At 37.9% G+C, this 26,785-nt stretch overlaps 1 protein-coding gene across 5 annotated transcripts in view; it reads left to right on the top strand.

Annotated features, from left to right (window-relative positions):
* Positions 1 to 26,785, top strand: part of TENM1 (teneurin transmembrane protein 1) — a 313,366-nt gene that overhangs the window by 172,716 nt on the left and 113,865 nt on the right. For 4 of the 5 annotated variants that reach the window (XM_015626362.2, XM_015626361.2, XM_015626360.2 and 1 more), the window contains 6 exons: positions 5,797 to 5,949; positions 11,097 to 11,296; positions 12,560 to 12,770; positions 15,968 to 16,069; positions 17,116 to 17,310; positions 20,203 to 20,403. In XM_015626362.2, the coding sequence (XP_015481848.1) occupies positions 5,797 to 5,949; positions 11,097 to 11,296; positions 12,560 to 12,770; positions 15,968 to 16,069; positions 17,116 to 17,310; positions 20,203 to 20,403 (1,062 nt within the window). The remainder of the gene's footprint in view (positions 1 to 5,796; positions 5,950 to 11,096; positions 11,297 to 12,559; positions 12,771 to 15,967; positions 16,070 to 17,115; positions 17,311 to 20,202; positions 20,404 to 26,785) is intronic. The other variant, XM_015626359.2, reaches the window with a different exon arrangement.

The raw sequence follows: 26,785 nt of genomic DNA, 5'->3' as shown, positions 1-26,785 counted from the left end.
GTTAGGTATAAAGAAAAGACTTCTTAAAAAAGAGGAGAGTGCTGAGAGGTAAAATGTCTATAAGAAGTCCTTATTTCATTAAATGCCCTAGATGATCAAAGCAATTTACCATTTTAATACGGATTTTTTAAAATATTCTGAAGATTGAATCAAATATTAAAAGTCTGAAACTCTGCAATCTGTTTACAACAGAATGAAATAGTATTTTATTTGTAAAATGAGCTTACAGAATATCATCTCTTCTAAAGGTCAGGATAAAAACTTTGATTCTGGCTCTTGTGTCCAGATATTTTTCTCAACTGGAACTGAGACACTGCATCTTTGGCTTCATGCCACAGTGAAATCCAGTTTTATAAGCAGAACCTTCTAGCAGTTACAGAAACAAATAATTTTCTGGCACTTAAGCAGGTGTAGAAAGAGTAGTGCTGCTGATATACATTCTATAAAAGCTCTTCTGAAGTCTGGGCTTCAGGAGGATGATCTACTGAGATTCTGTAAAACAGCAGAGAAAGCTAAACAGAAGCCTTTACTGGAGGTCAGCAATTTCGAGGGTCTTCACATTTGCAGGATTTTTTGTCCTTTGAAGTTCATCTTGCAGGTAATAAGTACTTACTGCACAGGACTTTCTTGACGTCTCCTCACTACTGAGTGTCTCTTTTGCACTGAAGCCAAGGCTCTTATTCATTTTCTGCCAAACATGTAGCACCAAAGTTGACAAGCTGTGCTTACACAGAAGGTAGATAAGAATAAATTAAATTAGATCATTGGCTTCCTAGCAGATGGCAGGTTAATCCAGTTTACAAAGCGAGTTCTGAAAAAACTGCTTGTATCTTTGTGGCTATTTACTTGAGTATGTGGTAGAATTGTGGGGGCTGAGGTAGTCAGTCTGGAATTGTCAGTTTGTTTTGTTTAAATTTTGAACAAAATAAGTGATCTGGTTAGTTACTTCAGAGATAGAGACCCAAGCATGGGTTCTGAGCATGGCCCAAATGCTTTAACTTATGGCAGAAAAGTTAAGCAACAAAAACATGCTTCTGAATAGGAAAAATCCCATGGAATAAAGTTACACCCACTTTTCATCTCTTTGCTGAGAGATTCCATTAAAGAAATTTATAGAAAGATCAGATTATGTCAGCCTTTTGTCACAGTACAGCTGGTCTGTAGCTGGGTGGATAAATCTGGCCATAATAAGAAACCAAATTTGACTCTCCTAGTTCGATAAACAAGTCCCTGGGTGAGTGACGATAGGATGGATTTGAGCACATATGAAGGATCACAACCAGTCCCATTTGATTCTGAGTGCAGACATCTCACTGGTCACAGAGCTGGGCAGTGTTAGGACCCAGACCAGTGAGCTGTCTAAACCCAGGAAATTCAAATCCCCTGTAAAAAGAGCTGGCGTAATAAACTTTTTGCTGTTTGGCTTATGATGATCAGACTCAAGTCATGATTCTGTCTCCAACCCACGACCAGACATAACAGCCTTTAATACTTCTTTTCCTGGAAGAGATCTGTTTTATGCTTAATTTTTTTTTTTTTTTTTTTTTTTTTTACCTAAGAAACATAATAATTTAACTAAGAGAAGCTCTGTATTATTACTAGGATGTTCTGTACTGGAGAGAGGGAGGTCATTTAAAATTATCCTGCATAGCTCCACTGTGTGGCCTGGCCAGGGCAGGGTGGCTGAGGAAAAAATTTAGGTCCATCATAATCCTGTGGCATCCTCCAGTCTCTTCAAATACATTGACTACAGACTCCTCCAAATTTAGCTTCTGCCATAACATCCATAATGAATTTAAAAAAAAAAAAAAATTTGTCTACTTTTGTGTTAGAATTTTATCAGAAACTTTGAGTTCAAAAGGGCTATCTAATAAAATATAAATGAAATATAGGTATGGTAGTATCCATCATGTAAGCCCTATCTCCCAGCATTATGTAAAGAGGGTCAAATTTTGCCATAAGATCAATTTTGCCTCCAGATCACCTTAGTGAAATTAATGTACAACTCTGGTCATGGCAATGTACAACTCATAGATTGCACAAAGTAAAGTAATAATGTGATTATTGACAGGGGATTATACTGGATGTTCAAGCAAGCCAAGAAAGATTATCTTTTCAGATGAGTGCAATTCCACCCAGCAGGGAAAATATTGCACTTAGCTGTCAGAGGAGAGGTTTGGTTAGGCCAGCGGATGGAAGGTAGGGGCTGATGCTCCTGCTGACTCACCTCAGCTCCTCCTAACAAAAGTATGAATTTTGCAATCATGCCAGCTGACAAGCTGTTTCATCTCCATTTGCCTGCCAGTCCTTGGGTCTTGCCTGAAACTGTGGCAGCTCAGCAGTAACCTTACACACCCTACTAGGACCTGAAGTATTTTAGGTGATGCAAAATACAGGGTATGTGATTGCAGAATTTTTTTTGAATGCTAGATAGGCAGAGCCAGAGTAGCTTTTGATTCTTCTGTAATGTAAGTACAGTCATCAGACTTCAAAGGCTGTTGTATGTGAACTTGAGCAACATCATATAATCCTTACATCCTTAGTCCTGATGGTGGGTTTCATACTGTTAGTCAGCAGCCAGCCCTCAAGGGAGCTGCAGTCAAGGTCTTCAGAAGGTTGAGCTCTGAGGAGAGGGCAGAGACATTCATCAGAAAACGAAACTCCCTCCTTCTTACCCAGCCCAGTACTAGAGTGATGGTATAATTTCCTATTTGTTCTGTGGAGTGGGATCTTACACCTGGGCATTACACATGGGAAATACAGCTAAGAACCTTGCAAGTGGATTTATGCCGTGGGAAATGACATTGTGGCCCACACTTGAATTGCATAGCGTTTTCTGTGCCCTTTTTGTAAAAGCCAGAAATCCACTAGAAAAAAATCAAAGGGAGAATAACTCAAAAAATAAGTTCTTTTGAACTTTTTAATGAAATTCAGTACATGCCTACTTATTTCTAAGGAGATTTGAGAGATGGAGATTTGAAAGTTTTACGTAATCTTATTTGGTGAAATAACTGTGTATTTAAAACATGCTGTGTACATATGTCGTAGGAAAAAAGCTCAGTAGGATTTTGTATACCCTAGGTAAAAGAAAAGCATCACAGAAAATGAAGAGGTTAGGGAGGGCTTTGTGTCTGCTAAATAAATATCTATTATTCCCTGTAGTTAACTTCTGAAAAAGGTATCTCTGGGAATTAATGCCTTCACTGGTGCTTGTGGTCTGGTTAGTCTCAGTGACACCTGGATCTGAAGGTAATTTCTCAATAGTTATAATTATTGTAATAAAAGCTGGAGTGATTTTAAGATTGCAAGGTGACTGGATTTCAGCAGCGTTCTAAGTCATTCAGATCAGTTCATGTAGATCTTATTTTCACAGCCATGTGCTTTGCTGTCCAGCCCTCAGTTGTGCCCATTGTTTAGAACAAGTCCAGTGCCCCGTGTCACCTCCCAGGGATGAGACATCTGAGCCTGGCAGAGACCCCCCTCTCTGCAGTTGGTGTTTCCAAGGAGGAAGCTGACTGTCAAACATTGATACAGTTAGTTTTTCAGCTTGCCAAGCTTTGGCACGAGCTATAAAAACAACAGCACTTCCCCAGCCTGAAGGAAGACAAAGGCAGGGAAGGATTGGAATTGGTGCGAATTGGATGATAACATGCACAGAATGTGCAATGTGGCAAAGGCATGCACCAAGGAAAAGGTGCAGCACACATTCAGCCCTGGCTTCGTGACATACCCTCTGCAGCATGTGCAAATGCTGTCCCAGGAAATGAATAATAGCAAAAATGGGAATAGTGTAAGAAAGCAACTATATCATATTCAGGATTCCATAGCCACTAAAAGCTTATTGATGTGTGCAGTTGTGTTTTGCTTCTAGTGATATATTTCAAGTGCTTATATAATTCTTTGGATTAGTATAAATGAAATGTGCATTCATTAACTATCAGTCTCATTTAACTGTGTTCCCTTTTGTTGTTAATAACTCTCTAAATAATAATAATGTGCAGAAGCTCAAGCCAGGAGCAAGAGCACTTACCTAGAGATGTCAAGGCTGCTTTTTGTTGTACATGGCAGTGATCTGTCTCACTTTAAGAATCTCAGAACTTTGACCTTAACTCTATGTGATCTGGCTTGAAGGACCCTTTTCAAAGTATTATCATGGTCCCTTGATGATTTCTAGACCACAGAATATGAAACAATCCAGGCTTGAGATCTCACCAGTGACACTAGAAAGCTTAAAAGTACACTTCTAATACCTCTTCTGGGGGATTGGTATGCACTGCCCTGTCTCCAGAGTCCAGATCTGATGGTGAGTCAGTGGTTTGAGATGCAGTAAATTTCTCACAAATACTGTCACCTCACTAATTCAGTAGTAATGCTCTCATTTGCTTGATTTGTATCTATAGTTTGGTGACCCTGGAGTGCACAGATCTGGAATTAATGACTAGATAGGCAGCTATGCATTCTTGTGTTAGTTTCTCGAAGCTCTTGACAGGAATCCATTCAAGGCTTGGGATTTTGTTGAATGTTTATAATTTAACTTTTCAGCATGCAAGGGAGACCTGTGACCAAACACATGGGAAATGGACTTCAAGATTCCTGGTTGTAGTGAAATATTTTCCTTGAAATATTTACAACTGCAGAATAAAACCATGTACTTTATTTATGCAAGACCCATTCTAGATCACACTTATTTCTCCTGGGAGTCTCTGAGGTTCTCACATGGTTCAGGAAGAGCAAATATATTGCATTTTAGGCTCCTACTGTGAGCAGATCCTACTCAGAGCAAATTGCTGCATGTGGCTAAAGAGCTGCTGCTCAGGTTTTGCTCTCTATGTGACAATTTCAGGTCCTCAGTGGAGGTGATCCTGAATCCATATTTTAGTGGGTTATCAGCCCTCACTGCTGAGTTGCTTCAATGCTAAGGCAACCTCTTCCTTGAAACAATTTGCCCTTCTCAGTAATTGAATTGCCCTTCTAGGTAATTGTCTAGACTAGTGCAGTACTATCATCTTATACTAAAATAAGATCCACTGTTACTCTCTTTCTCCAGTCATCCTTCCAGGCCTCAGATCAAAAACAAAGAAGGGAAAGCAGAAAACATGAATGGCTCTGTAGGCAAAGGAGAGTAGGCAGCCCCTTTGTATGGCAATAAAGATAGTTCATAAAAGTTCTTGAAAGGATTATTTAGTAGTTTTCCTTGTACATACATAAGTAACAATTCTATTCCTGTTAATTTGTGTTGTAAAATAATTGCATATATTTTAGATGTAGAGTGATCTTTTTATCTGCAGTGCAATTCTAGAGTAAGTCTCGAGTCAATGTTTTTGCTAATGTTTAACCTAAATGAAAGGGTTTTAGAGTGCAGTGGGCACAATTTCACTTCAAACTGGATTGGAAAGGTGAGAAATTTTAGTTGGTCTCATTGCTTTTGTCAACAAATTCCGAGGTTTTTGGCAGTAAAAAGCTGAGGGACAACACTGATATAGCATTAGAATCTGTAACACAATATTGAATTTATTCAACTGTTATCCTTTTAATTGCAAGTAATTCCATTAATTGCTGCAGAAATTCATTACCCTAACCTGGCTGAGCTCCAGAAGAAAGTATGGAAACTAATTAAACATTGAGTTTTAAGGTAAAATGGTAAATTGCTCATTAGCGCCCTTGAAATTCTGATTTATTACTAGCAGAATAAAGTAATACTTGACTTCACAGAAACTGGGTCATAGTGTTCTTTCATAGTCTCACTGAAGTTGCTATAGTTTAGACATCAATTAATTGGTCATCATTTTTTTGCAGCAGTACACTTGTTTGGTTTAACCTGGCAACTACAGCCTGTGGAAGGGCAGCTGTATGAAAATGGAGTTAGCAAAGGAAATAAAGGAATAGAATCCATGGATACTACTTACTCACCGATTGGTGGAAAAGCTTCGGATAAAACGGAAAAAAAAGGTATGTGAAAATGAGAAGCCAGGCGGATGATGAACAGTTAAACATTACTGCTGTTCAGATCCTTCATTTTCTGCATTTTGACAGTATTTTGAGTTCAGGTTCTTCTTTACTATAATTTTAGAACAGGTATGAAAACCCATAACCAGATAGGTTCCTTTAGCAGAACTCTCACTGAAATTAACAACCGGCCAACAAAAGGAAGGTTCAGTAGCACAGTGAGGGAGGAGATGAGAGTGTTTGGCTTCTGTCCTAAGACAAGGGAGACCATATTTGCCTTGTTCCCTCTTGTGCAGAGGGCATGATGCTGTGCCTGTCTTCCAGACCAAAGTCAGTCTCAGGCAAAGGGAACCTCTTTGTATTGACAGGTCAGAATATGCAGAAGAGTAGAAATTCTAATGCTTTTCAAGGCGTCTAATTCTTGAAGGCATTAGCTAAAGTACAGAGTCCTGTCACATCCCAGCTGACCCAGTCACAGTGAATCAGTTCCCAGGAATCTACCACAGGTTCACAAAATGCCTGAGCCAGTCTGGCAGCTCCCTGCTCTGGACCACAGGGGCACAGCCCTTCTCTGCTCTCCCACCTCCCTGTGCAGCTCACTGTGTCCCTGTGCCCACTGCAGGGATTGTCTCCTGCACAACCTGGCCACGTCAGTCCTTCATGGCAGCAGAAAATGGCTTTGTTAAAGAATGCAAATCATCTTCTGCCAAGGAAGTGGCTGAACCAGACCTCTTGAGGTGCCAGAGCTAGGATAGGAAAGGAGTGGACCGTGCAGCGAGGGTGTGAAGCAGAGAGAAGTAACTGAGATGTGCAATTCCTTCCTCTTAAGTCCTGTCATTCAATGTTGTTAGATCACCTGCTCCAGTACTAGTGGCAGCTCTGGCCCATGCTTCCCATCGACCATCGTGACAATGCTTTCTGACCATAAAAAGCAGATGGCCTTCCCATTTCTTTTTATGGTACTCAGAAAAAGTGGATGAATCAGATCAAAGTGGTTGGGAGTGGAATATGAAACCTAATCTTTCCAGTTATTAAGAGAAAAGTAAAATTGTACTGGTAGCTCTGCAGTGATAAGAGACTTCCAGTGATTTCAGATTTTAGAGCAGAGCAGGGATCTGATTTTGTGTGTTCTGAGTAAGATCCATGGCTGAAAATAGGCAACAAAGCAGAACATTGTTACACTAGTCCCTCCAGGAGGAAAATTGCACTGCACATCAATAATCTTGCAAATCAGTGTGGCACAACTGGACAGAGATCATATTAGATAAATGAACAATAGAAATACATGTAAGGAGACAATGATGTTGTTTTCCATTATTTCATCCCTTAGAATGGATTTGAAGTGAGTTGCAGAAAATGTTTTATACACTTGTATTTTTGTCCTGGTGCACCATGGAAAATATCTCAAACAGTTCTTTTCAACTGCATTAAATAATTTTGCCAATCTATTAAAGATTTAATGAAAGCTTTTCCAATGCATTTGGCTTCCAAAGAAGGATGTATAGAAAAAACATCCTACATATCAAAAATCTTAAAAAATTAGATGGTTGGAAACAGAGAAAAGAAGAATATGCAAGTCATTAAGACTGAGTGTAGTAGGTAAAAATGCAAACCAACTGTCTCACCCCTGAAAATCCCAGTTTTTAGCCACCAACTCCCCCCAACACTAAAGAACAGAGTCCTGTGATAGTAAGGCCATTTCACTGAGGGCTTATCCAGCAGTTTCAGAGGTCGGTCATGAAGACACTGACACTGTTGTCTCACTTGTCCTCTTTCACCTTTTGGGGGTAATGTGTAATCCAGAGTTTAAGACAGCAAGGAGTATACACTTGGGAAAACAGAAGAAAAATCACGTGGAATTAGTACATGCATGGTGTGATTCTGGCTGCTCTTTTCTCATTTTCTTTCTTTCCATCACTTTTAATATATATCCTTAATTTTATTCCCAGTCCTCATAACAAATTCTCCATCTAGAAGTGATGAAAAGGAGCACTTGGAAACAGGCAACTCCTTTCCCTACAGCAGGATATCACAGAAGGTTGATGCTTTGCCTGTAAACTTGAAGCCTCTGATGTAATTTCACATGGATAAATAACTGCTGTCAGATACTGTGACCACCTCACATTTTCTCAACTCAATGCAGCAGCACAGAAGGCTTTTCCAGACTTCGAGAGCATATATTTTAAACTAATATTTTAATAAAAATTAGGTTTATAAGCCAGCAATTCAGATTTCTTCAGGAAATTTCAGGAGATTTTTTCACTTTATGTAACACACTGACCTACAGCTATGAGTTAACATTTTAATATGTAGTAATGCGATTAAAAAGTCAGATATCATATCGATGCCAGGATTTACCAGGAGAGTACAAGGAAATTGATTGTTTCAGGATCAGTAATAATAAGCATATGGGTATATTTTTTGTGGAGGTCATTGGCACCATGCTGTTCAGAGTTTTTCTTTTTTGAAACCAAGAGAAACCTGTGATTAGGAATCTGTCTTCTGTTTCAGACTTCTAATGAAACTGTGCTTAGAAAGCATAGGGGTGAATTAATACCCTAGTTGGCAAGATTGGGAGCTGTACAAGGAATTGAATATAGATAATTAAATGATACTTTGTTTATACAAAAATGTTCCTACAACAAGAGCAGAATTGTATTGCAGTACTGTAATTTTAAAAGCTTATTTTGGACTTTTTCACGAATGAGCAAGGAAGTACACGAGGATAGTCTGTGAGGAGTGTGTTTTCAGGTGCCTTTTTTGTATAGCCAAATACCTGCTTAGTTCAACTAAACACAGAAACAAAGCTAAATTATTTTTCTGTAAAGAAAGCAGAGTGACTCAGTGAATATGAAAATATGCATTTCAGATGTGACTCCTACAACAGCATTTCCATGCTCTGTGGTTGTCTGAAAAATTAGCATTTGAAAGGTAGAGATTCTGCAACTGCATCCTATCAGCAGGAGTAGATAGCATGTATATTTTCCTGTTAGCATTGTGAACAGCAGCATGCAATTCTCTCCCAAGGGATGAGATATATATATATATATATATATATATCTAAGTCCATCTGGGTTTTTTTTTATGTTTATATTTAATTATTGCTAAAGCAAAGGAATTTTCAGCTAAATGTGGCAAAATTCCCGAGGTACATCACAACACTAATTTGATATTCAGCATATTTTGATAACGTCAATTAGGGAGAATTCACCCAGGCTGAAGACATAATGCTTTTTCTTTTCAACAAGGAAACAGACCTTCTTACTCAAAAATACAAGAAGTAGTTACTGCATGTTAAAGACCTTGAACAGTGACCAATAATGTCTTTAACTCCAAAAATTATACTGTATCCTTGACTTCATACTTAGTGCTTTACTGTCCTGTAATTGAATCATATTAATTACCATGTGTCAATACCATCAAAAAGTACCATAGTGTTTTACTTAACCCAGGGTAATTGCTTGTAAAGAATCATTAATATTTAATATCTCTAGAGTATTGGAAATAGGGGAGAAGGTTTTTAAATTTACATAAGCCTCCCCTCCCCTCTCCTCTTTTATGAGTTGGGGTGGAAAGCGATCTACTTTCATTGTACAACAGAGAAAGTTTAATTCTCCTTTCAAAACTCACTATTCAAGATTTTTTCCATGAATCAAATTGGGAAGAAGTAGTCTCACCTTGAACATTGTTAAAGTAGCAATTTGAAAATATTTTAACTCACAGACTAACTGGTGTATTTTTAAAGTACTAGGTTACAAGTTTCTACTCTAAAAATAGATGTATTTATGTGGTGAAGTGTTCTAAGTTAGCCCCTCATTCTTGCTGTGGGTTTGGTGACACAAAGCTGCTGTAAAGCTGGAAGATCTGGTACCCTGAGAATTGCTCCTGCCTTGTAAATTAAATATCTATTCATTAAGAATGCTAAGTACTTCCTACGCTAGTTAAAGCCTATGTAAGGTCCCACTGAGGGTCTTTGTTATTAACACACTCAGGCAAAAGCTTTACTACTGCTGTTTTAATTTTCAGGGGTGATTTATAAAATTTCACGTACATTATGTTGGATATTTATATGCATTTATTGTAAAAGATGAGGCTTCAGTCACTTTGCTCCTTATTATTTTTCATTGTGATTATGGAATGAAAGGAAAAGGATGTGGTTGCTGAATTCAATCTTCTCTTGACTTGTCCTCTAACACCACTCACTATCCTGCTTTTATTCTAGTTCAGAGTATGGAAATGTCAGTAGAGTCTTAGAAACCTTTAAATGGAATTAGCTCAAATGTTATCAGGATTGGGTCTGTGATTTTCAGCGTGGCACAATGCTGATCACAGACAGGAAGTAAAAAATATAAAGATGATGACATAACCCAGCAAAGTAAGCCAGCTCCAATTTAGTTTGGCAAAGTCTTCCTTATGCATTCCATTTCCCTTTCTGCTTCAGTGCTCTCTCACCCATGTGTGAAGTTACATATTGTTTAGATAGATGTCTGCAAATTTATTGTTCAGCATCATGAAATTATGCCAGTTTTGTCTTCAGAGTGCCTTTCCCTGTCATTGTGCCCCTGTTACACTTTCATGAAGAAAGATCAAGCCAGAAGAGATGTTCTTTATTTCTCCAGGACTAGATTAACACTACCATAATAAAACCATTAGGAATGGTGATTAATAGAAATCCAAGCTTTGGATAGGGGCTCTGAACTACCAGATTTGACAGATTTTCTGTCCTCACTAGGGTCCATTTGTGTAGCTTCTGCAATGTCCCTTCAGCAGCTGTCTGAAATATGTGCCAGAGGAATAATTTCCCACTGTCCTCACTCTGTGTATTCACAGTTGAATGTATTTTGTTTGCATAGTTGATGGGCAAAAACCATCACAGCACATCAGTACACAGCAGCAGTTCCACCTTTTCATAATCTGTACAGTGTTATAATGTTTCCAGCAAGAAGCATTACAAAAATACCCCATAACACCTGTTGTTGGAAATATATTGTACATGTTCATTTGTGTTTTCCACCTTGTTGAATAAAAAATGCAGTTATTGGTGTTAGAAGTTGATTTTTGTATATTCCAATATATCTAAGGCATGTTTATACCTTTCTTCACACAGTGTACATACTCAACTGACTATTTGCTTGTTTCTGGAAAATTAGTGTTTCAGAAGGGCCAGGCCATAGACACAGGAGAAGTAGAGATCGGAGCACAAGTTATGCAGACCATCCCACCTGGTTTATTCTGGCGCTTCCAAATTACCATCCATCACCCCATGTACCTGAAATTTAACATTTCACTGGCAAAGGATTCTCTACTGGGAATTTATGGCAGAAGAAACATCCCACCTACTCACACTCAGGTAACTGGAAATTATCCTGATTCTATCACACTTACATTTTTAAACAGCAGCGGACAGGAGTGTTCACAACACTCCTTTCAAAAACAGACTTTCAAAGCAGTGAGGAAGGAAGGGACTGGCTGTAACCACAGTCTGGTTACTCTTTTCTTTTACTGAGCTCTAGCAATACCTCAGACCATGCTCTCTCAGAGGAAGGGGCAGTGTTGAACCAGACAGGTCAGCAGCTGTGACCGCAGGGATGTGGCTGTCTGGGAGGCTGGACACACACTGTCCTGTTGCGTAGATACAGCATCTTCTGTGCAAGGGAAGACATTCCATTTCACTTGAAACTGCTTCAATCTTTTTATGAGTCCCTTAATACAAACAGATTATACAGTCAGTATAAAGAGTTAATAGGAAAGAAAAAAAGCTGTCTCTGGTTTCTAAGATCAAAATTATTTTGGAGTGCTTACTCCTGGGGATTTTGCAAGAGGAAACCTAGTTAAGCAGCCATACGCAATATTGCTTGGTGGTCACATTGTTTATAATGGACCACTGGAGATCATCTACTCTAACCTCAAAATTGTTTACTAGAGTTTTGATATTAGAAATAAGCACTTTTAGCTGTCACTGACTTTGATTGAATCTGTATCTTCAGTTGAGCTGACAATGAACTTTACTGAAAATCAGAGTACCTAAAAAACCTAGAGAAATATATATATATTTCTTGAATAGGGATTCATAGGAATCTCTGATGCTTTGAGGTTAAAAGGCATTAAAGTTGTCAGCATCAACTTGCATTACTAAAATTAAATATAAATAAAAAGTATATTTAGGTTTTGATATCTGACAGTGATATTAAGGGGCAAGGATTTAAAAATCTGGTATAGAACTGTTGTTCTACAGGTTTTTAATCTGCTCTTGGCATTTGAGATGAATAGTTGCATAACACAGGCACTACACCTTGGGAATTTTGTAATTACTCCCTTTAGAGAGATGCAATTTTTGGAGTAAACCTACTGTATCTTGTGCAGCAAGTCTGATTTTACCCTGCCATAGCAAACAGCTATGCCAGTTTTGATGCCATATTCCTGACCTACAGTAATGCTTTTTATATGTAAATGGAAGCTAAATTGACTAGGTTATGCAATTGCTGTCCACATTGGTGAATACTTGGGCAATTCCTCTTAAGATTTCAACTGTTTATTCATGTTTAAAGGAGACATGCAGAATAGATTAATGAATATTTGCTAGGTTGTTAATTTTTACTCATTATTATTTCAGTTTGATTTTGTAAAACTGATGGATGGAAAACAGTTAATTAAACAGGAACCAAAAAACTCAGAGGAGTCCCAGCAAGCTCCCAGGAACCTGATCTTAACTTCACTGCAAGAGACAGGTTTCATCGAGTACATGGATCAAGGAGCTTGGCATATGGCATTCTACAATGATGGAAAGAAAGTAGAGCAAGTGTTTGTACTAACTACAGCTATTGGTAAGAACAATCACAGTATAATTGTTATTCTGATTATTACACTGCAAAGATGTATTTTATGTATTCCAGCTCTTCTTAAGTATTCTCTTAAGTATGTTTTATTCCATCTTTGTTTAATTAACCTCAGTGGAGCAACATTGTGTCTAAGCTAATATTAGATTAATAGCAACATTTGTGTATTAAAAGTGGAAGTTATCAAATTAATTAGGTGTGAAGTTTTCATGTGTTAAGATTTTTATATGATATCTTATATGCTTGAATGATTTCTGGTACTTTTTCAAGTAAAAGAGATATCTGCCCTCTCTACTTACGTGGGCTGTAAATCCTTCAAAAATTATCCAGGCTTTAAGTTCTCATTTCCAGTGTTTTAGTCAGTTGAAAGTTGAAAAATCTTTTGTGGATTTGTTTGTGAGTGTTTGATGGATGGATGTTGTTTTATGCAGTTATTCAAATGCATCATTTTGTTTGGAATACAGAGGACAAATACAGGAGGCAATGTCCTGGTTGCATATGAGATTCCTCCTGCCCTTTGAACATGTATAGGTGGGAAAGTGTTTGCAGATGTAGGTGTTGTGAGTGAGCAGTCCTTGCACATAGGGCTTTTTTGGAATTTAAATTTAGGTAAAGTGTTGTATTTATGACAGTCTCGGTTTGCTGCAAGACTTTAACCACTGTACCCTTTAGTTAACCTGTTCTACCATATGTTTAGCAAGATGTCTTTACTAGTAATGGATGTGCCATCTGCTCTTCAGAAGAAGTGGATACTATTTTTATTTCATGGTAAACACCTTGCAGAGCAGGACAGTATGATTCAAATATCAAGGTTCTGAAGGAGATGCATAAAAGAAAAAAAAGTAGAAATTGAGATAGAGTTGTTCTGGTGTAACATTTCATATTTGCTCTGTTCAAAAAAGTTAAACTTCTGCAAGAAATATGCCATTATTCAATTCCATCTTAGAAAATAAGATTCAAGCAATTTATGAAGGATCTTTGCAGATGCTCTACAAAGACCACAAAACCTGGCCAAACTCCAGCCCATCCCAGTATCCAAATTCCTGATCCTTTGTTTTTATTATTGTAAGACAGCAGGGTTTATACACGAGAGTTCAAATAACATTTCATTTAGTATCATAACTTCTACTCCCCCCTCCCCCCACTAAAAAAAATGAAATTAATTGCCAGAGCTTAATTCATGTTGCTTGTGGTAAAAAAGTTGTCCATCCCTTCTGTGGCCAGTAAGCAGAAGAGACTATGAAAGGGGGAAGTATGTGAGCCACAGTGCAGACAGAAATCCTTGTACTTCATCTTCAGAATGGCTGCAAGAGGATATTTTTGGGAAAAAGTCTGTTCACATTGCTGCAAGAATCTACTGCTGGTGCATTTGAAAATACTGCCAGCTATTGTGTCTTCATAACCTGTGTATCTTCTCCTAGTTTTCAAGCGTCATAACTTGATTGTTTCTTTGGGGATTTCCACCAAAAAATAAAAAAAAATAAAAAAAAATTTAAAAAAAAATCCTTGAGGCATTCTTCTTATTCTAACTCAGACTGGTCTGGAGTCATACTTGACATCTCTGCCAGCAAAGGAATCAGCCAGGACCAGAAACCCTGAGAACAGAGCTTGGATGCATCTCTGCCAAATGCTCTCCTGTGAACCAGCCTTCATCATTATCTTTTTGATTGTATTTCAAGATGCTCCATGTTAGTTATGTACAAAATTGATTTTTCTTACACTTTACTGAAATTCTGATCAGACTTTCCCAAGAAGGGTAAATTGCATGCAAAACTCAGCATGCTTCAAGTACTTTTGTTAACCAAATAAAGGGTAGCCCAAACTGGACATTGCATTGAAGGGAAGTAACTTCTCAAACCATTCATACTTCATTTCAGGTCAGTGTAGGGATCATTTGCCATTTGATTCTAGGAAAACTGAGAGAAGGCAGGCAAATGCACACATAGAGCAATAGAAGAGTTGATAATGAACAGTAATATAAAGCATTTCTGTGAGAAAAACTTCCTTCTAAAAATGAGCTGTTTTTTTAACTTCAAAACAGACATCTGTGTATGGGTTATGGATATATGATGAAAAGATTCACATCAAATGTCTGTTCTTTAGCATAAACTGATAGCCTGAGAGGATTCAAATAACCATAGGAGATTTTAAGAACCAATCCTTATCTAAGTGCTCATAATTCGGATCAAAGTACACTTATATTAGTTGTTTTTATTAATTGTAGGTTCTGGGTTTTCTTATCTTTCCTCAATTATTTTTTGGGAAAGACATCAAGTTTCCCATTTTCCTGTAGCCAGAGGTACTTTGCCATATCTGTTAGTGGATGTGGTCATTGGGCAGTCACATTCCCTGGCTCCAGAGCCTCTCTCCCATCCAGCACCTGCAGAGTCCTGGAGCTGATCTGATCGTGACCTACTTCATACAGGATCATCTTAGCTTGAATTTACTTCATATTCTTTATTGAAAATCCATATAAATCAGTGAATCCACTGCATTCCTGTAGAAAATATGTGTTTAAATTTGAACTAGCTAATCCCTGTACAGATAGGAGCCTCTCCTCAGATGTGTGAAGTTAAGTGGCCTATTATACAAAGCTGTTTGATAAAACATGGCAAAGTTTAAGGCCAGAACTGAAGGTATGTTTTTTCCTTCAAATCTAGTTCTTAGTTCTTTATCACATTGAATTTCATCACTGTACAAAATATTATGGTTTTGTTTATCTGATTGTATAGAAGTGGAAATCCTGCCCTTCTCCAAGGGATTCAATTCACATGGTTCAAATGATCACCATAGAAGGCAATTTACTCTATAAACAGGTTTCAAACAAATTACTTCAGCAAGAAAAGAAAGTGTTTAAGGTGGATGTTTTTCAGCAAATACTCAGGTTCCTGCAGTGCTTTTAATGGTGGTAAATTTTCCATGAACACTTACTTTAAAAGCTTTTTGGTGTAATATAAATGATGCACCTGTTATCTCAAAGCTGTCAAGAAAAAATCTAATAAATATTTGTAAGCTGCTTGAACAGGAATTTTGTTTTATGCTCCCTATGAATGAAAATGGGCTTTTTACTGCTTCTGCACCTATTTGTATTTTGAGATGTGTCCTGCAGAGTGAGGTGAAGATGCCATTCATTTCAAGTCAACCAATTTATGTTTTTCTTTGTGCACAATTGCCTAAATAAACAGAAATTCTGGATGACTGCTCTACTAATTGCAATGGGAATGGAGAATGTATCTCAGGCCACTGCCACTGCTTCCCAGGATTCCTTGGTCCTGATTGTGCAAAAGGTAATCTCATATTAACTGACCCATGGTGCATGACAGGGATCATGATTATAGTGTGTGACTGCTGGGCTTGCAAAGATTCAAAGTGATTAAAGGAGATTAAATTCCTTTTTCCAGCCAGATGGCAGATACAGTACAAGCACACATGTGGAAAGTTTCTTTATGCTGTACTTGAATTAACAAGGATCAACCACTTCTCTCTCCCTGACTTTCAAATTTAATAGGTTCCTCCATCCACCTTTGCATGCTGTCTGTAATTATAAAATACATTTTTAGTAGGTGTGTTAGCATAGCATAATGTTTTTTGGTATTTAAAAGTCACAAGCAGTTTTACTTTGGAGAAAACATAAGTAAATCAAATGCTTCTGTGGTCTTAACATGAATAGGGTGTAGATAAGAAACTTAAAGCAGCTTAGAAGCAGTTTTCCAGCATTATGGCAAAAAAAAAACCATGTTAAGTGAGCTTCTGTTTCAGATATTTCTGTCTGTATTATCCATTATCTGCTGTATGTGATGTCCAGAAGTTCTCATGATTTCCCAATGTCTCCTTAAATGTAGGGTTTATTTTTTTAAGGCTTAATTGGCTCAGAAATTGATACTGGGTTGTAAAAGTAAGCTTCCACATTGCTGATTTACATACAGATCAGTAATGGCTACAATTCTAATTATATTATGTCTTCTTAGAAGAAAAAGGAAAAAGGCAGGATCTTGCTTTAGTTCACAGGAAAGAAATATAAATCTTACTGAAATTCAGGCATCCCTGCAAATTTTCAGCAGAGGCCAATCAAGGGGAGAGATTTTTTCATCTTATAAGCTATCCCATTTCTGGTCAAAATTAAGGTATACGAAAGAGCCAGCCTGAGGAGACAAGGACACTGTATTACTGCTGCACTACCTAGTTCAAAGATTTCAGTCTGTTACAACCCTTGAACCAAATGAAGAATTGAGGAGCTGGAGTGGAAAAGCAATTTTACAGAATGATAAATGCAATAAATGTTAATCTATGTAAGTATGTAAATATGTTAAAAAGGTCAATCTGCCTTCTTCAGATTCCTGTCCAGTGCTGTGCAGCGGAAATGGAGAATATGAGAAAGGTCACTGTGTGTGTCGAAATGGCTGGAAAGGACCAGAGTGTGATGTTCCAGAAGAGCAGTGTATTGATCCAACCTGCTTTGGCCATGGTACCTGTATCATGGGTGTCTGCATCTGTGTCCCTGGATACAAAGGAGAGATTTGTGAGGAAGGTTTGTGAAGTTTCCTCTCTATAGTCAGGGATGTTGATTTTTGTCTTTAATTTCCACCTATGGTTTAAGGTAGTTAAAAACTCACAGAGATGTGATCAGCTTTCTGTGAAACAGTACTATTTTTCTCAAAACTACCTTTCCTGTCTCACAGAAAGTAATGTTAAGACAGAAAATTTTCAAAAGTAACGGTATTCAGGTCTTGGTAACAGTCCAGTGGACTGATCATATAAAGTTCACATTTTTATTTTAAAAGATAAAATTATTTTTTATTTGGCCAAAAGCTCAAGGTAAAGCAGTCAGAATATCATTTAAACAACATAATGTGGTAGTTCTCCAAAGCAATCAGCTTTTCCCTTTTCTATTCTGTTACATCTTAGATTTTTCTGACAATATAAAGCCAAAAGGGCAGCAAACAGGTTAATTTACCAGAACATATTGTGTAATTCTGTTGTCATATGTCAATTTTACTGGGAGCCTTTGCTCACAGCACTAAACTGGCATCCTCTAAGGCTTGGCTAACAAAAAGTGGGAAATTATTGTGGGAAGAAGCTACTGTATTTTTGCTGGTATGGCAGTGATGTGTCTCTACCCTCATGTATAAACAGAAGCAGTTGTTTCCCTCAGCATGTCTGAGATAGCTCATCAGCTTTGACTTTCTTCCCTTGTGCATAGCCTCAGAAAGCAGAACTCTTCCTTGTGCTTCTCTGATTTGATGATTTTTCACTAGTCCCCTTAGCCTGGAGCTACTGACAGCATACTTTGTGCTTCCTGCAATAGAGATTTTCAGTAATTCTTTTGAGTAGCACACACAAGAGGCTTTTTATGTTGCTTGAATTCTCTAGTCAGAAAAATGTCCAGGATGAATTTGACAGATTTGACATACCTGGAATAGTTTTTAAAGGGAGGATCAAGAGAATGCTTCTGACATAGTCAATTGTTGGTAGTTTCAGAAACCAAGAAAACCCAAATGGGAAAAAGCAAGTAATACACAGATTTCCTCAGTGAGGCCATGATGCTGAACAAGCCTGTAGATGGTGAGAGGCTGACTGCTGTTTTCAGTTGATTTGTCTCTTGCCATAATGAGATCATGCAAAATGGTTGGGGGAAGAAAATGACATAAATGTACTCAGATAGCTATTGAAGCTGAGAGTAGGAAAACATTAATTTTTTCTAAGAAAGTTATTTAAAATTATTTTTAAAAAAAGGTGAAATTATGTAGAAATACAGAAATATGGTGGATGGAACAAATGCGTGTAACCCAGTATGGTGGGTTTTTATTGTAACACTGTGTCCTTAACATGACTGTTCAATTTGTATTGTAAAACATAAGTTGTGCAGTAGTTAGGGAATTCTGTCAGGAATTAAGATTATTTCATTATATGTAAACAAGATTTAGTCTTATAGCAGTGCTCTTAACAGATACAGCAATAGATGTACTGTTCAGGGAGCACTAGTAACTGCATGTACTCATTGCTATGGGGGTCCCTCAAATTTGTCCTGCAAGATTACCATTCCTAAAATGGAGTCACTCTATTAATTTTAAAATATCAGCAAAATAAAGAGGTGTCACAGGATGAGAGAAAATTGCCATGTATTTTTGTCGTATGCTTAGGGAGATGTGCATTGTCCAGAAACACTGATTCTGTCTCAGAATTACACTGTGCTGTGCACAAGCCTGGAAGGCTGAAAAAGATAAAAAATAAATCCTGAAATATGATGTTGAATTGGTGGCAAAGCAGTTCAAAAGATAAAGCTTTACTTCTTTATTTTTAGGTTGAAAGGTCCTATAAACAGGAGGCCATTAATTTCTATGTCTGAAGTATTTAGCCTTCCCTTCCCGAAGCAGAAAACATCTCTTCATTCCCATAGCACAGGATACTATACTATCTGTGAAGTTTACAGTTTAATTGTTAAAATAGTACTTGTGCTTACACTTGAGAAATACATAGCAAAACTTTCAGAGTGGCTCTTCTAGATCAGTTTGAAGCATGATATAACCTGGATGGACTTCTGGCTAATTGTTTCCCATGCTCAGACCCCACAGATCCTTCAGCTCTACAGTCTTCCTGCAGCCTCCAGGGAAGGCTGGCTGCTTTCTGCTTAAAACCTGTCTTGTTAAAGCAGTGCTGTGGCTTTGTGAAAGAGTATGTTGTTCCATACAGCACTAACCAGCTTATTTAAATTCCTCTACAGAGCTCCTGAATTTTTCACTAGGAATAGTTTAATCCAAATTGAGAAGAAATTTAGTTCTTTGTTTGCAAATTGTTCATCAGTACATTATGACTTTTATGAAGCTGTTCATTACCTGCAATTGCACAGCACATATTTTTTATGTGTATGAGAATTTTTTTTTTTACAGCTAGCATTGAGTCAGAGATTCACTACTCAATCTTAGGGGATAACCTTTTTTTTGTAGCAAATTTTCATCTATAGAGATAGATTTTCACAGGAAGGTGAAAGAATAAATCTTTCTTTTTCCAGATGTAAATAAAACACAGTACACAAATATCCAAATGGAAGTACAAAGGACAATTACAGAAATAACAATTAATTACTTCAGCTGTTTCCCAGCCCTACTACGGAAGCACAGACTTCACCAACTTAGACCAATCAATCTGTCCTGGGAATCTGTGTTTTAAAAATAAGAGAAAATCCATTACATGATTCATATGACCTCTAACAGTTTAAGTGCTTGCTTTTTTTCTTGTTTTCACTTATCCTTTTGCCCAGAAATTAACAGACTGGTTTTCTCTTGTGTTTGTTAATATTGTTCCAGTTGGGTATTTGCACAAAAAAATCATCAAATTAATCTAAATCCCTGATGTATTTCACTAGTAAATAACTGCAAAGGCGTGATTTTGTGCTCTAAGTTGTATATTCCCTGCTTTCCAGAGGACTGCCTGGATCCAATGTGCTCTGGCCATGGTGTGTGTGTCCAAGGGGAATGTCACTGCTCCACGGGCTGGGGCGGGGTGAACTGTGAGACAGCGCTGCCCGTGTGCCAGGAGCAGTGCTCAGGGCACGGCACCTTCCTCCTGGACACGGGACTCTGCAGCTGTGAGCCACAGTGGACGGGTCCAGACTGTTCCACAGGTATGATGGACACTTGGCTTTGTCAACATTGTCTGTGCTTTCTGCTGGAGTCATGAAAGAATGTAGTTGCTGTTACTGTGCTAATAAGAATTTAAAAAACAAGATGGGGGTGTGAACCAGGAGTACTGTGGCATGGCACTTCATGGGCTTGTAAGCAGCTGGCTTTCAGTTGCCAAGGATAAGAAACGCATTTTCTCTGTGATAAGAATGTTTCTGCCTGGTGGCGTGACATTGAAAACAGTAGTCCTGCAAGAGGGCAGATGCCTCCTGACTTGCACTGTATGACTAGGCAAGTATGACTCTCACCTGAGCTGCTGAGCACCTGTCAGGGATTGCACCTCATGCAATTGGGGAATCCACAGTTCCGAGAGAGACTGGGAAGATAGATTTTTTTAAAAAAATCCAAACACAATGACTGGTGAGTAAGAAAGCTCTGTCAAAAAATCTTTAAACAAAAAAGACCATAATTGTCTCACATTAGGATAAAAATTCTCTTCCTCCTTAGAGGACCATGAAGGTTTGATCCCCCTAAACTTGATTAAGAGTTTAAATGGATCTCCTACATGCTTTATACATTTACATTTCATTTTCTTGAAATGAATGCACTCTGCACATTTGGCTCTGTAATGGAGCATGTCATTACCAATGTAGGTACTACTGTTTTTTCCCCTGTAGAGCCCACAGAGCTAGAATCTCACATGATAAGCAGCACATCCCAGTAGAGAATAGATGCAAGTGACAGATCTGCTGAATACTGCGGAATACAGCCAGTGGTCCAGTTCACCAGTTTCTCTTAGAAATCATCATTCAAAAGAGCACTTGGAACAGTATGAATTTCTGCTCCAATCTTTAAAGTGTGTGATTATGATATTTAAGTGGCGACTTATAAAATGTTCCTCTACATGATGAATTTTTAAGTAACAAAATATTTACCTGCTAATAATTTTGGTATTTGTTACAAGGACCTTGCATTCATTTTACGCTCCAAAATTAATGTATGGAGTTTTAGTCTGATACTGTCAGATATGGCACCTGCTTTGATAAGAATTGAATTTTTATTGGTTTTCACCAAAAGCCTAGTTGCTTGCATTTTTATCCTGTATTTTATTTCATATTGAAATTATTCTCTGAAGCTTAGTATAACAGTAGTATTTCCATTAATGAAACAAATAATTAGGAGAGGTGTTAGCTATGTACTAATTTTTTACTCACAAAATACTGCAAACTAATTCTTTTTTAATACAATGTTATTGTAGCTCATAAAGCAATATTAGTCTCAGATGGGTCTGTTGTGTCAGCTGCATGGGGCAGTTAGATATTAAGTGAGGAATCAAAAGGCTAATAATAACCTCCAAAGCTGTTTTGAACATTTTTGGAAGGAAACCTCTTTACCTTCATCAGAAGAGAAAGTACCTCTCTTCATCCCTACTGTATCCTGAGTTATCAAAGGATGCTTTTACAACTACCAACAGGCAGCAAAGCCAGATGCTTCAGACTTCTTTCAAATATATGTTTCTTCTTAGGTGTTAGACTAGATTGAGGCTGCTCTAGGCAGTACTCTGAGTGTTAGACTGAAGTATAGTTGTTCATTAGTGCCTGAGATGTTCTTCCTAGGATCAGTGATTGCTGTGCATGTTGAAAATAAAGCTTGATTTTAGTGAGCAATGAAAACATCAAATGAATAAGAAGGAAACATAAGAGGACTAACAAGGTCACAATAAACAAGTTGTCACATGTGAATGGAAAAAGTCACAAGGTTCTGTACAATGAAGAGGATGAAATGGGTAAAGCACAGACTGTTTAGAGTCAAACAACAGCAGAGCTTTGCAACTGAGAGACCAACAGTCTCAGCCTGCCTCAAACACTTGCACTTTGCCATCTCTGTACCATCATTCTCAGTGCTGTGAAAATTTGCTTTTCTGTAGCACCTTGAAGAATATAGGCTCTTGTCCTGAGGATTTCTGTTCCCCAGAAAATTCCAAATACTTTCAAAATACAAGGATACTTTGTATCAAGTTTCATGTGATTTTTAAAATAGAAGTTAGTATATCCTGGCAGACTTAAAAATGGAGAAGGAACAAAGGTTCTAGAATGTTTTTGAATATATTGTTCCAGATACAGTGCGGCCCAACCTGAAGAGGGATGAGCCACCTCTATGATACCTTTCCCTACCTGCCTGTCTCTAGCTCCTCAAATGATATAAACTTCCATTTTAAAAGTGGCAGACTGGGGAAAGACAAGAATTGGTATGGGTGGAAGAGAGATGAAGAGTGACTGTGCCCCATGCATGTCCTTAAGAATTGCCAATGTTTGAGGGCCCAGCCTGAGCTCTGGAATCATTCATGGATTTTTTTCAGGCTGGAAAAGACCATGTTGTTCATGTTGTTGGATTTTCTGTAGAACATTATCAAAAAATAACAATCATCCTTCAGTTTTTGCTTGACACTCATAGTTTCTGTTTAGTTTATTGAAAGTGAAGCTTCATACAGAGACTTGAAAAAGAAGGGTGATCTACCATTTCCTAGATAAATTGTTTCAATTATGTCTGGCCCTCTCTGCTAAAAAGTGCCCCTTCCACTCCTAGTTTGAATAACTGCAGTCTTGCTATTATGTTTCTTTCTGTGAGGTGAAAGGCAAAGTATTTGAAGTCCTTTCCACTGTCCAGCCTGATCTCTGTTCTGACCTGTGGACTGACATAACCCAGTATCACTGCACCACCTCCAGATACTCCTGCTGTTCCCAAAGTTATTGCTGGACAATTGCCATCTCTTGAGGGCCAGAAAATCCTCTTGCAGAACTCCAAAGCAGCTGTCAGGATATGTTTTCATTGTGTTTAAATTGTTTCTCGATAAAAGCAGCTCACTATGACTTGAAAGTTGTTCAGCCACTTAGTATTGCTAATCCTATACTGCTTGTAGGACACAACGTAGGCTGGCTTTTTGTTCAGCTCTGTTAAGATCCATCCTTTCAATATCCTTAGCTGGATATCTGTTTCAGATATATTTGTCCTCTTTCTACCCTACAATATTGAACTTCCATGAAAAGTCATTTTCCTTTGTTAGCTTAGACTTCAATTTACCTCTCCCAGAGATGACATGGTTTTCATTTATACTTTGCCTTGCTTCTTATTGGCATCTTTGTAAAGGCTCTTCCTGTCAACTGACTACAAACATACAGATAGCACTCCTCTGATTATTCTGCCTTCTTTAGGCAGCGTCAACTGAATTTCACCCTGGAGAGATTCTGGCAGATTTGTAGCTACACCAATCAAAACAACATTGCTGTGTCTTTTCTACAGCCATATGATCTCCTGTGATCCAGAGAAGAAATCTAAAAAGAACCTTCGGTCTCTCTTTGGTTTATTATATGGACAAGATCAAAGTGTTCTAAATGTTCTATATGGTTATAGACTGACATGTATTTACCATGAGGGAGATGGATTAGCCTGTTGTGCCAGTTTGCCAACTGGCCTGGATGCTGAGGGTCAAAAACAAGCTATGGCTTTCACTGCTTCAAAATTACTCCAGTGTCAGAAATCAGAGAAGCCACGTAGAGTTATTCCAGCAGAGTTCTTCCAAGTCCTGTACCTGGGACACAGCTGTTAAAATTCCAGTGGTAAGAATCCCTAGCTTGCAGTCATTATTGAAGTAATACAGTTGATTCTTCCATTCCTCCTGGCATGGGCAGACATTGCTTGCATCCTTTAGCTGTGGTGTAGTCCATGTTGAAATACACAGAGATCCAGCATCTTCTTCTGCACAAACTTTAATTCTTTAGTTGTTTTACTTGCTGTCCGTTGAACGGACATCTGTCCTGCTTTCTGCAGTATTCTTTGGACTGTGCAAGGGATAAAGGGAGTTAAGTCCATTTTGCCTGAAGGGAAGCACAGGCATCAGGGTCAAGCTGAGCTGCTCTCAGTCAGAGATCCACAGACATCTCTGAGAAGAGCTGTCTTTCACCATTTTAATTCTCAAAGTGTTTCCAAGACAAAAAGAAACAGCACTAGTGTTGCTACAGTTCTACATTGTCCAAGATGTTCCCAGCAGTAGCACCAACCATACGGCAAATAGGTCATCTTCAAGTATTGAAATGGCTTCAGCTCATGCTAAAAAATAAAGAAAACATGATTTCATCTTCTCTAATAATTAGCCTGTGAAAAAACAAATGCTTCTCTGATATAAAGCACTGAAATTAAAAATCCATAATCCTCACAACACAAAGGAACATATTCTGTTTTGGAATTAATTTGTTGCTATCTTGTTTGCCACTTTCCCCACTTAATTTTAGTTTTTTCCTACTTTTTTCATCCTTTGGCAAGTCACAAGAAAGTGCTCAAAGACATTTAGCCATTACCAGTTTAGCCATCTGACAGTAGATGTGCCCAAGAGAAATGCTCAAGAGACTGAGTTCCACTTCTCATTTAGTCTTCCCCTGCCTCTACGAGGTGTTAAGAACAGAAGTTTCAAACTTTGTTCAAAGTCAGACTGATTACGTAATATGTTTTGTGAAAACCAGCTGTAGTGAAAAAGGTCATCCTTGGAGTATTTCAGAGTCTCAGCATCTTTACACCATGCTGAACCCTGTTAAGGTAGTATGTGAAAATCCACTACCGGTCAGACCTTCAGTATACATCTCAGCTGACCTGTGCATAGGGGTGTGAGCTACCGGTACATGACACAGTCAGTAGGATGGAAGACTGATACTACACTATTTTAATGTCACCAGGACTTCAGTATAATCATCTTTCTACTTACTATCTATGGATCTTTGTTGCTTTATTTATAAGCTGTCACCCCAAATACTTTGATGTTAATGAGTCATCTCCCCTTGAGGCGTCTAGGCTGTGCCTTTCAGAGAGCGAAAATCAAACTCGTGAGTACTGACTGCTCCTGTCAGGTAGAAGGGAAGCTCTGGCTAATTGAAGGTGCAGCATCAACTGAACAAAAAAAACTCGTCTTCTATTCTCAGATTGACACCTTTAACGTGGAGCCTTGAGATTAAGGGAGAGATATATCAAGAGAAAATGGATGACAGAGTTGTTCAGCGGGGCAGAGCCTTGCATAAATTAGTGTAACTGCGGTGACACCAGCAGTGCAGTCCCAGTGTGTTTCAGGTGAGAATACAGCCCTGAGTCACTAATTAATTGCAACACTGTGCCTAAAATATTATAGACTGAGAAATATGTGACAGAGCTGATGCCTCTGACATCCTGTCCTGCATTCATTTCTTTAGAATCTATTCAGACAAAGTAGGCCAGTTTCTGTCCCCTTACTCCAGGACATTTGTCATAATTCCACTGAATCTATTTATATCACTGAAGCAACCTAATTATGATTGGGAAAAGAATACTGGCAGTTCTTAGTCACAAAAACATTCATCCTAAAATGATTATATGGAGATGGTATATATTTAGCATATCTATTTTTGGACAAGCTCTCCTAGTAAGATTGGTGGTAATTTTACAAAGGGTAAAAATGAATCAGCAGCCTCTTCCTTCGATATCTTGTGGAGCAAAAAAAACTCTCTAAAACTGAAGTGCTTTGAAAAATGCAAAACGTTGTAATTGTTGTAAATTGATATGTGCAAAGTGGAGTAATTTAAAAATCATTAGAAGTCTGCATTTTTTACGGTAAAGTACTTCAAAAAGAAATGAAGGCATAATAAAGTATATTAATATAGTTCAAGACATCTCAAATAGGTTTCAAAATTAAACATCAAAAACTGCAACTTGAAAAAATAATTAGGTGAACTCATTTCATCATAATCAGAAACTCTTCAGGTTTCAGGAATTGCAATGTATGGGTGTCAGTCATTCTCATTTACCAAGGACAAGGATGTTGACTACAGAGAGCCTGTGGCAGTGAAAATAGCCTTAAAATTTCCTCAGTACATGATGTGATGTTGTGCATTTTCTGTAGATTGCTCAGTTGCACATTGGTGCTTCCCCTTTGCTCCCTATTTTAGAAAAATCTCAATAACTTTTTAATTATACTAGAAACGTCTGCCACTGTTTTGTTCATAAGAAATTATGGACTTACTTAATTTCATCTAACTGTCCTCTTTCTGTAATTTGTGAGGAGCTTTGCCTATTACTGCTCTGCTAATTAAAAGGGTGATTGAAGTTTCTTTGCTGTACGTTGTCTAACACTGTAGAAAGACTCTTCCCTATTACTGTATATTTCATTGAAAAGAAAAAAACAATGTGTGACTAGTTTGATTTGTATCTCCTGTAGGGTTGCAAGAGTTTGCAAGAATGTATCTGGTGAGCAAGGTTTCTATTAAAACCATACTAGTTAAAGACTGGAACACTTAATATGTATCACTGCAGAATTTAAAACATGAGAAATTTAAGGCAGTGAAGAAGCACTCCAATAAAAATTAA

The sequence above is a fragment of the Parus major genome, chromosome 4A (assembly GCF_001522545.3).
Source record: "Parus major isolate Abel chromosome 4A, Parus_major1.1, whole genome shotgun sequence".
NCBI lineage: Eukaryota > Metazoa > Chordata > Aves > Passeriformes > Paridae > Parus > Parus major.
This window is presented reverse-complemented; position numbering and strand designations above follow the sequence as displayed.